Source organism: Melanotaenia boesemani, chromosome 23 (genome assembly GCF_017639745.1).
Source record: "Melanotaenia boesemani isolate fMelBoe1 chromosome 23, fMelBoe1.pri, whole genome shotgun sequence".
NCBI lineage: Eukaryota > Metazoa > Chordata > Actinopteri > Atheriniformes > Melanotaeniidae > Melanotaenia > Melanotaenia boesemani.
In genome coordinates, this window is record NC_055704.1 from 23,170,017 (window position 1) to 23,181,803 (window position 11,787).

Consider the following 11,787-nt stretch of genomic DNA (forward strand, 5'->3'; position numbering starts at 1 on the left):
ACAAACGGACCACTGCCAAACCGCCAGACCCACACCACCTGTCGTTCAGCTTACAGAAAATATCACACTTACACCCCGCCTCCCACCGAGGTTTTCATCAGTTACCTGCATGCATTATAACCGACTCACTTTAATTACACCATGTCTTGTCTTTTCAGTGCATCAGCTCGGTAAATTGAGTCAGTGGGAGTTAAATAAGTTAAATGAATGTTAACGGTTAATGATACACATTCAGGGACATGTCTGTGCTGCCACTGCTCACCATAATGGCCTCTGTCTGGCATATGGGAGCTCTGTTGGGTCATCCAGACCCAGCTCACTGTCACCAGCTGCCTTCTGGTACCCAAACCCCCCAAATTACAGAATTTTTATGTCCATGTCCTTTATCAGTGTTTTTCTCTTTTATCCTCCTTACTTCATTTCATCTGGAGCATCGTTAGCGTTAAGCTGCTTCATTATTAACGTCGTCTTTGCTTTGCTGGAACATTTCCCTTTTTAAAAAGACGGTCCTGCCTCTTAAATATCTGAGTAGATGACTGTACAGTTGTTTTCTGTAATGAGAAACATTCCTGGTCGTTGCCTCACTGGTTTGCTTTCGCTTCTGTTGTGTCATAAATGAGCCATTTTTCCTCCCTTCATGAAACCAGCAGAAGAGCTGTGAAAGGACCGGATACACGACGCTTTTCTAAAACTTTAAGTCGGTCGTTATCAGCTGATTGGCTGTTGTGTTCACTGAACTGAAGTGAAAGATGAGGGCGAGCCAGGAAGGGCACCCTCCCGACCAAAGGACAAAGACTCGCTCCGATCGTTTCAGTGTGGCAGCATTTCATCTGTGCATATTGTACTGTAGTGCTCTTGACTTCGCATCTGTCAGGATAATTTGCATTCATACTCCATCTCACTGAGATATCTTTCTTACAAAGCTGAGCTCCCCCCCAAATGTCATTTTTCTCTTTTGTGTTTAAATATTGGCAGATATGAGACCCTCTTCCATATCACCATATTCTCCCTAACTTCAGTAAAGACAGTGAGGAGTTAGAGCTCCCTGCTAAAGCTCATCTACTGGGTCCCCCATATGGTGACATCTGCCTGACAGGACCAAGTTGCCATATCCCTACCCCTTCCAAAAAAAAAAAACCCCTCTGCAGTTGGCTTTGATGGATGCCTTGTGCAGTCGCAGCATTTTCCCGTCACACACTCACATTTGCTTATTCATATTCTCTGTTCGATCCAGCTGTAGCTGTGTTATCTTGGCTGTGCTGCATGCATCATATCTATCAAATCAGCCTGTGTGCACAAGCTAGCTAAGCAATTAAAGTCCAGAGCTCCGTCCACACTCAACCGTTTTAACATCTGGTGTGCTTGTTCTGGTGTGTGTGCATCTGAGTGTGAACGCCAGCTCATCTGCTACTATAATCAGCTGCAAAACACAGCACACAGTTGAATCTGTCACGTGGACATAGTGGCTGTTCACTGAAAGTAAACTTTGACTTCTGCGTTTGTACATTCGCAGTGTATCACCTAAGCAACGCCCCCCCCCCCCAAACCTCCAACCCTCTGTCCTATGACTCATCACTGGTTCATTCAATGAGGCTAAATGGTTGTTCTAGCAGAAATAGTCAATATGCTCAATGCTGCACACTGGCCTCCTCTTCTTCTCTCCCCCCACTGTACATCCTCTCTGAACCCTCAGCATGTTGCTACTGTAGGTCCAGAGAACCAGGATTATTAACAGCTTTATGATAAGTATAAGGAAAACGAATGATTCATACTTGAAGGCACTGAAATTTTGTTAACAATCCTGAAAACTGTCCTAAAATTTGGATTCCATCATGTCTGGAATATGAAAGTTTTTACTCCCTTTTTGAGTTTTCTCTGACACTTTTTTGCACATACATTTAGCATGTGTGTGGTTGCCCTTCTCCAGCATCATACTGGAGAACAAAGCGTCGTTTTAACAGAAAACACAAGCAGAACTTGGGGCTTACCCCCATTTAGCTCATGGCCCCCTCCCTCACGGCGCCCTGCGATGGCACCGGGTATAAATGGCTGCTACAAACCGGCGAGGTGTCGGCCCGAAGCTAGAGGGCGCGAGGAGTTAAAAGAGCTTCTCATCTCGAGTGATTGTTGCATGAAGCGTGAAGTGATGCAGTTGATAAAGCAATGACCCCAAACAGAGCCGTAATGTGACATTGGAAACTTGGCAATGCTTCCTTCACATGTTCCCTGCAGTGACAAAACCACTCTGTCTGCGCTGTCTTGATGAACATTGCGTTCTTTACAACTAGTGTTGCAGGGAAGATGAGCATGTGTCCTTTGTGAAGAAATAAAAAATGTTTTAATTTAAGTGTAATCTTTTAAAATCTTGCATGTGAAGGAGTTGGGTTAAATGCTAACGGCCTGCCTTTTTCTGCCTCAGGTGACCGAGTACTTGAACAGTCAAGAATCTGCCAAGAGTGCCAGGGTAAGTAACTGTATCTCAGTCTTTCTATCATTTCTTCCTTTTTCCAGCCTTTCTGTCACTTTGTCCCAATAATTATGGTTTGTCTGCTTCTTGGTGAAGTTTAACTTTTTTTTCTTTGCCAACATTTTGAGAAAGTGTTTTTTCCTCTTTGCTGTTTTTCTTTCTCAAGATGTCACACGTTACATTGGCAGTCATCATTGTCTAACATGGAGGGCTGCCCAGTCTGGGCAGGTCCATATTGTGAAAATGGGGGTGGGGATGCGTGTGAAATTTGGGGGGATAAAGAGAAAGGAAGAAAGACAATGTAGAAGGAATAGGCAGAAGCAGATGGTACTTGTGATTCCTGTGTTACAGTAAGTCCACTCAAAATAACTGAAACAGACGAAGAATTAAAAGGAACCATGAAAATGTAATCCATTATTAATTTCATGAACCCAAATTTTATTCCCAACAGATAATATACAACATATCAGATGTTAAAACTGCAATTTACTGTTTCATGGAAAATATGAGCTCATTTTCAATTTGATGGCAGCAACACATCTCTTAAAAAGTAGTTCCAGGCTGATGTTTAGCATCGTGTAGCTTCTCCTCTTCTTTTAACTGTCTGGAAACGTCTGGGAAGTGAGGAGACCAGTTGGCGTTTTAGAAGAAGGGTTTGATCCATCTGACCACAGAACAGGTTTCCACTTTGCCTCAGACAATTTTAGATAAGCTTTGGTCCAGAGAAAACATCAGTGTTTCTGGATCCTGTTCACATATGGCTTCTTTTTTGAATGATGGATCTTTAACCTGCATTTGTGGATTTCAGGGTGAACTGTGTTCACAGAAAGTCATTTCTTCCAGACTCGTGCACTGATTTCCAGTAGAAAATAACGTCTGGTGTTAATGCAGTGCTGCCTGAGGGACCCCAAGATCGCCAGTATCCAGTTTTTGTCTTGAGTTTTGTCCCGTTCGCACTAGGGCTGCAACGATTAGTCAACGTTGTTGACAATAGTCGACAGCTAATTTATTCATCCATCCATTTTCTGCCGTTTATCCGGAGTCGGGTCACGGGGACAGCTGCCTAAGCAGGGAAACCCAGACTTTCTTCTCCCCGTCCACATTCACCAGCTCATCCAGAGGGATCCCGAGGCGTTCCCAGACCAGCCGAGAGATGTTGTCCGTCCAGCGCATTCTAGGTCTTCTTATTTACTGCACTGGAACACAAAAGATTGTTAACTTCCACAAATATATACTTTCCATCTTCATATCCATCCTTTTCACAATTTTTCACAAACCTCTGATTTCAGTTTTGTTTTACACATTTAAGTCATTTTCATCATCAGAGATTTTAATACGTGATAGTGCATCTGCACAGACATTGTCGGTGCCCTTGTTATGGCGAGTAAGTAGGTTGTATTACTGAATAATGAGCGCCCAACGCGTCAGTCTTTGATTCTGGTTTTACATTTTAGACAGGAACGTTAGCGGATTATGATCTGTAAAAACTGTGGTTGGCGCAGATGAAGATCCCACATAGACGGCGAAATGCTGCAAATCCAGCAACAGTGACAGTGTCTCCTTTTCTATTGTGGAATAGTGAATCTGGTGCTGGCTGAACTTCCGCAAGAAGAAACAAAAAAAAAGGGTGATCAGTTCCATGGCTATCAGTCTGTAGAAGAACAGCGCCTGCTCCTACAGCACTAGCATCGATCTCGAGCTGGAAAGGTTTTCGGAGATCAGGAGCAGCAAGCACGGGTGCATGTTGAAGGAGCGCCTTAGCACTATTGAAGGCATGTTGGCATTCGTCTGTCCATCGGAAAGTCTGTTTTGGACTTACTAATGCTGTCAGGGGAACGACAACAGTGGCAAAATTACGGCAGAAGCCTCTATCGTACCCCGTCATACCTAAGAAATGGCGTAACACGTTTCTATTTTCAGGAACGGGGAATTTACTGATGGCCTCGACTTTGGCCTCAAGAGGGTGCACTTCTCCTTGTCCAACCTGTTTTCCCAAGTAGGAGACAGTGGCTTGGCTGAACTCACATTTAGCGAGGTTTAATGTGAGCCAGGCTCTCTCTAGACGGGTGAATATTTCCTCTAGAGCAGACAGATGATCTTCCCATGTATCAGTATATACCACAACATCATCCAAGTAAGCGGTACAGAAAGGGAGACCAGCGAACACAGTATTTACTAGACGCTGAAAGGTTGCGGGAGCATTACACACGCCGAAGGCCATTACTGTATACTGCAAAAATCTGTCAGGGGTTACAAATGCCAAAATCTCAGAGTCGCGATCTGTCAATGGGACTTGCCAATATCCTTTTAACAGGTCTAATTTAGACACATATCAAGCTGAGCCGATTGCATCCACACAGTCCTTAACTCACGGCATCGGAAAGGCGTCAATTTTTGTCATCGCATTAACTTTTTGGTAGTCTGTAATAAAACGAGTGGAACCATCGGGTTTAGTCTCAACTAGGTAAGGAGAGCTCCATGGACTTTTACTAGGCGTGGCACGGCCATTCTGAACCATGTAGTCAGTTTCCTGAGTCGTCAGTTGTACGGATGCTGTTTAAGTGGCTTATTATTCCCTATATCTATGTCATGTGAAATTACGTCGTAAGTGTCGGGACATCTTGAAATATTTTATGGAATTTATTGATTAACCCGAGAAGATCCGAACGTTGTTTTTCGGAGAGATGACCTAGAGTAAATGGTAGTTTTGCAAGCATTTCTGAGTTGCACAACCGAGGGGTAAGCTTAGCAGTAAGGGTCTCTGACCACTGTTTTTCTACCGGGGGAACTTCCTGGTTTACAATGACGACACCACACTGAACTTCCGGGGAAACTGGATCTTTAATAGTAAAAGCATTGGCAGAGTCCACTTGACTGTCTACCATACGGGGTATATAGGCTTTTAACATATTAATGTGGCATGTCCTGGATTTACGTCGGCGTTCAGACATCGAGATTACATAGTTTGTGTCGGATAAATGCTTCTTAACCACATGTGGTCCTGAAAATCGTGAGTCTAATGCGGTTCCTGCAAGCGGAAGAAGGGCTAAGACTTGATCTCCTTCCGTAAGTTGACGTACAACTGTCTTATTATCATATCTGCGTTTCATGGACGCTTGAGCTACTTTTAGGGCTTCAGACGCGAATTTGCAGGCTTTGCATAGTCTGGCTCGGAAAGAATATACGTATTGACACACGTTAGTTTCCGGAGGTGTATCACAGTCCATCAACTTCTCCTTCAAGACCTTTAAAGGTCCTCGAAGTGAATGACCGAATATAAGTATAAGACTATAGCAGAGTGATTCCTTCATCCCAGTTTTTGTTTTCTTCCAGGCAGTATTTTCGAAGCATAGCCTTTAGGGTCTGATCCCAGCGTTCTAATGCTCCTTGGCTTTCTGGGTGATAAGCTGTACTGGTTATGTGCCGAATGTCCAGATCAAGTAGAACCTGCTTGAACAGTCTGGAGGTAAAATTAGTCCCTTGGCCAGACTGTGTTATCCGTGGCAATCCAAAAGTTGAAAAGAACTTCAACAGAGCCTTAGTAATGGCTTTGGCTGTAACCCGGCGTAAAGGAATAGCTTCCGGATATCTAGTTGCAGCACACATTAACTTTAACAGAAAACAATTGCCATTCTTGGTACGTGGCAAAGGTCCCACACAGTCAATAATCAATTTCTCAAATGGTACACTGATGACAGGTATCGGGTGCAACGGGGCACAAGGAATCTTCTGATTAGGTTTACCAGTTATCTGACACACGACAACTTTTAACATGGCGAATGACATCCCGCTTCAAACCAGGCCAAAAAAAATGTTTCAACACGCGCCGGTATGTTTTGTTCACTCCCATGTGTCCTGCCCAATGATCATCATGAGCTAAATGCAGTACTTGCTGTCGGAACGGCGCTGGTATTACAATCTGTTCCTCCACATTCCAGTCCTCTCCCGGAATAGCAACCGGACACTAACGTCGCATAAGCACTTTATCCTTAACATAAAATCCACTGCTAAGTGTTGCTAACTTGTCAGCACTCACCACCTCTTTGAAGCACCTGTGTAACGTGGGCTCTTTCATCTGTGCGTCACACAAGCGGGAGCGAGAAAGGGGTAAGGAGGAGCAAACAGGAGGCTGTTGAACCTCCTGAACTTTTACGTCAGGGTTCTTTGCAGCTTCCAATGCTTTCTCTGCCAGTTTTCCGTCTCCTGTAAAAGATTCAACGAGAAAACTGTTAGACAAGGTGAAATCATCCTCCTCCTCTAAATTTTTATCCTGACGTGCTTGCACGCGGGCTACCATGCAGGTTTATTTACAGATCACAGGTTGGTCCATCACTTCCAGAGCAGGTGTCACTCTGCCTCCGGCAATGTCGTTCCCTAAAAGAATCGAGACGTCAGCAAAGGGCAGCTCATTACAGATAGCCATGGGAAAAACACCAGTTATCAAGTCCGTCTTCAAATGCAGTAAGTGAACGGGTCGGTGCGCATAACCCAATTCCACTCCCCGCAGGATTACGCTGTACCCTGTATAAGACTTTTCACAAAAGGGCAGCGCATCAGCTCGGATGAGGGTCTGGGACGCTCCCGTGTCCCTTAACACTTTTACACTCACAGATTCTGAGGTATCTTCAGACAGAGACACACAGCCATCCATAATGAATGGAGCAAAGCAGGGGTCCAGAGTTGAGCAAACTGCTTTTCCCTTGCTTATTCCATGGACAAAACCAACTCCCTTTTCTCTGGGAGGCGAAGTTTGGCCTTTCTGCCTATTTTTAAGCGTCAGGCAATTTCCTATTAGATGTCCAACTTTGTGACAATAACAACAGGAGCGTTCCTCCTGAACACGAGGTTTGACTGATTTTGTCACCCCAATCGCAGTGTTTTATGAGTCAGCACATATTTGTCGGCAATAACCGCAGCTGTCAACAAAGTGGTCACTTGCTGCTCATTTAAATACACAACCACGTTTTCAGGTAGCTGTTTCTTAAATTCTTCTAAGAGAATTAATTCCCAAAGAGATTCATAACTGTTCACATCGCCAGATGAACACCATCGGTCAAAGAGATTAATCTTTTCCCGAGCAAACTCTACATACGGCTGGGATTGCATTCTCTGTTAAGTTCTTCTGGTATCAATTCATATGCTTTAAGGACCGCAGCCTTCACAATGTCGTAGCGTTGGCTGTCAAGAAGAGGGAGTGCTGCTACAACCTCTTGAGCTTTTCCCTTAAGTCTGCATTGTACAAGCAGTGCCCACCAGTCTTTCGGTCACTTTAATGTTATAGCTATCCGTTCAAAAGCTGCGAAATAGCAGTCTACATCACCATCCCCGAATACAGGTACAAACTGAATAAATTTAGAAATGTTGAAGGGAGTAGAGGGAACCACAGCATCTGAAGACCCACTAGAGCCAACAGTCGCCGGTAAAGTGGACTGGGTTTGAGCCTCCAGCTCCAAACGACGCATGCGCACTCGCTCATCAGCCTCGATTTCCATGCGCCGGATCTCGAGCTGTAAACTGCGCTGATGCTCCAACTGCAGCCTTGTCAATTTCACCCTCAACGGAGGGTGAATTGCATTAACACAGAACCCGGCCACAGGCTGGGGGATGTGACAAGATCGACTGATAAATCGAGAGCTTTGCCTTTTGGCTCAGCTCCCTCTTCTCCAGACGCCGCACCGATCCGCCTGTCGATCTCCCGCTCCATCCTTCTCTCACTCGTGAACAAGACCCAAGATACGTGAACTCCTCCACTTGGGGCACGACCCTATTGCAGACCCGGAGAGAGCACTCCGCCCTTTTCTGGCTGAGGACCATGGTCTGGGACTTGGAGGTGCTGATTCTCATCCCAGCCGCTTCACACTCTGCTGTGAATCGCTCCAGTGAGAGCTGAAGATCACGGCCCGATGAAGCCAACAGAACCACATCATCTGCAAAGAGCAGAGACCCAATCCTGAGGCCACTGAACTGGATCCCCTCAACACCTCGGTTGCGCCTAGAAATTCTGTCCATAAAGGTTATGAACAGAATCGAATTTAGCCATCAACTATTGTCGGCAAAAAAGAAAAAAAACAACCAAAAACTACAGAGTGAGACATCATCTTCTAATCCTATCTCTGCTGAGAGTTGCACATGCGCAATAAAGTCCGGCAGGGCAAAAATATGGTGGCGGACTAGGGAGCAAAACGGCACTGAAGTATGTCTGCAATGCTCGAACATTTAAAGAGGAGAAACGTCGGACTTACATAACCTCATGCAAAATTTCAAAGCTGAAAGTGAATTTAGAGCCATTTATAATTAACGTTTATAATGAGATACATAATCCGATTGGTCGACTAGTTGTTTTAATAGTCGGTGACTAATTGACCATCAGAATAGTCATTATTTGCAGCCCTAATTCGCACAGATTCCTCTTGATTCTCTATCTTTTGATAGTCTACACTGTAGATGGAGGGATCTTCAAAGTCTTCACAATTTTACATTAAGGAACATTTTTCCAAAAGTGTTGCAAAGTTTTTAATGTATTTTGTCTCAGATTGATGAAGCTCTGTCCATCTTTACCTTGAGAGACTGCCTCTCTGAAGTGCTCCCTTTATGCATGTTAATGACCTGTTGCCAATTAACTTAAATTCTCCTCCAGTTGTTGGCGTCCTTCCAACTTCTTAGAAATGTGTTGCTGCCATCAAATTCAAAATGAGCTCATATTTGACGTTTTAACATCTGATAAGTTCCATTGATGATAATGTTTGAGATTTTTAAATCTCTGTATTATGTTATGTTTACATTTTATTCAGCATTCTAATGGTAACTCTGACAGGAAACCGTCGCTTTCAGCAGAGACTTGGATCCTGTTGTAATTTACACATGTAACGGACTTCTATTTGGCTGGTGTTCATGCAGGATGCTCAGACAATAAGCCAGTCAGGAGACTATAATGGGAACTGTAATCACTGTCAGTGTTGCAGGGAAGGAGGAGAGGGGGGGGAAAAAGGCAGCAATGTGAAGAATGGGAAATGGTTTCATTCGTTTCATTCATCCTAATAGCTAGTGCTAATTAGCACAGTTGCTAATTAGCTATGAATCACAGTCTTAACAGCTGAACGTGCATGTTTGAGAGCCAGAAAGGAAACATCCTACAAAGCTGCAAACCCCTTCACTTCCACATACTGGACAAATTCTCTAACATTCCAATATCCAGACACATTCTTCTGCTTGCATTGCTGTAAAGGTGACAAATCTAAGGTGATGCAGGAGCGTCGGTGTAATGGAACAGGAGATGTAATAGCCTGGATGGGCCTGCACAGAGAGCCTGATTAAATGACAACGATGCAGGTGCCCTCGCAATGACCTGAAAGGACCTATGCCCCCCTCCCCTCCCCGAGATCTAACTGTCCCCAGTCCTCACTTCAACGAGACATTTCAGCACTGTGATCATTAACGTCTCTTTTCCCACCAGCTCAACATTTGGCGCTACGGAGACTTCCGTGCAGATGATGCCGACGAGTTTGGCTACAGCCGTTAAAAAAAAAGAGAAAAATAAACGTGACCATCCAGTAAACATCATTCCAAAGACCAACATGGACGGCAAGCGATGCATCGGAGAGAAGATGAACCTAAATGACAAGCATTGACTCACTCTTCCTTTTTGACATTTCATCCTTCTGGTCTGGCTTCTCTTCTACTTGTATCTTTTTCTTTCCTGTCTCTTCCAGCTTGCTTTTATAGCTGCAAGAAACTCCTAACAATGCTAAAAAGATAAAAAAATAATCAGCTTCTATTCATCCTTTATTTTCTAATCAGCCACTACTAGCTCAAGCAAGCTGTTGCCAATCTGTATTTTTCCTCATATCACCTCCTTGACAGACTTCCTCTGTGAATCATAATTAAACTTAAGTCTCTCAACTATTCATGTTCTTCGCACTCAGAGGCTCTAACCCAGTAGCTGCTTTCCTCTTTACTGGAAGCTACCGGATATTTTGGTGGTAGAGGCTCAATTTTCTGCAAACAGATGCTTCCCTAGTGAATCTTGTAAATGTGAGGATGCAGAGAGGTGTAAAATGATTTATTTTAGAGAAATAACTGTAGGTGAAGCCACACAGACCACAAGAATAAAAAAAAAAAAAGGATGAGTTTATTTTTGTCCTCTGTATATCTGTGAGTTGACATTTGCAGATGTTTTTGTGGGGAGTGTTTTGTTGTTTATTTACCATCACACTTTTATGACCAGTAAATACAGATGCCTTCATGTGGCATTTTATCATGTCTTCTGTAAAGTTTACTTTCTAATTATGGTAATGATCCTGTCTCTGGCAGTCTCTTCTCTTTCTGTCTCTATGCCATAGCAGATACAGTGTTTGAATTTGTTTCCACGTAATAGACCTTTGCATTCTATTAAAATCTGCTGAATAAAGAAAATAAGCAAACTAAAAGTATTTTGTTCTTTTTTTCTTAATCATATTAAATTGAGTATTGATTAGAGACTGAGTCAGAATTTGTGTGAAGAGGAGCAAATCTGTGACGATTAAAGATGCACGATGATGATTATGAGCTGGAATAAATGGCCAGGGTAAAAGGGAAGTAGTGATATCAAAATTTTGGCCGATAACCGATATTTACCGATGTCGATATATATATTTTGTTTTAAAAGGTTTAAGATTATCAAATTCTGTACAAAGTGAAAATAAAGCAAACATTAGGGGTGTTAGCTTCCCACCATTGTTTGTGAAGTTCTGGGTGGCAGTTTTTCGGATGACATATCAAATTTGTGGTGCTGAACGAGTTCACACAGCATCCTATTCGCATTACTTCGACTTTGCGGATATTGCATACTGCTTTTCGAGTACCTTCTTTTTACACCGTGAAAAAAATTACCGCACAGCTGAAATTGCTTCTTGCTTCAGTTATATCCCACAATGTAGTGCTGCATCGCTGTCACATGTCCAAACATGGCTGCATGGCCAAACCTTCCAACACACGTACACAATCAGCGACTATACGAAAATAAATATCGGCTGTTAATATCGGCCCAGTCTCACTTATCGGGCCGATACCAATATGTTAAAAAATAACTAACATCGGCCGATACCGATATTTCGTGCATCCCTAAAGGGAAGTTTAGGCTTCGCTGCTTAAAATGCCCTGCAACCACCTCGGATATGCTGTAGAGCAGAGGTGTCCAAAGTCTGTCCTCAGGGGCAGCTTTCCCGCTGGTTTTGGATGTTTCCTGCTGCATCACACCTGAATTAGATTATAGGGTCAACATGCTCAGGGAGAACTTAACAAGATGTTGAGGAGAGCCATTTGATTTGGATCAAGGAAACATC

At 43.6% G+C, this 11,787-nt stretch overlaps 1 protein-coding gene across 1 annotated transcript in view; it reads left to right on the forward strand.

The window, feature by feature from the left end:
* Positions 1-10,664, forward strand: part of snd1 (staphylococcal nuclease and tudor domain containing 1) — a 187,277-nt gene extending 176,613 nt beyond the window's left edge. Inside the window, exons 23-24 of the mRNA XM_041978025.1 lie at positions 2,420-2,464; positions 9,921-10,664. Of these exons, the coding sequence (XP_041833959.1) occupies positions 2,420-2,464; positions 9,921-9,986 (111 nt within the window). The 3' untranslated portion in view covers positions 9,987-10,664. The remainder of the gene's footprint in view (positions 1-2,419; positions 2,465-9,920) is intronic.
* Positions 10,665-11,787: the final 1,123 nt, after the last annotated feature.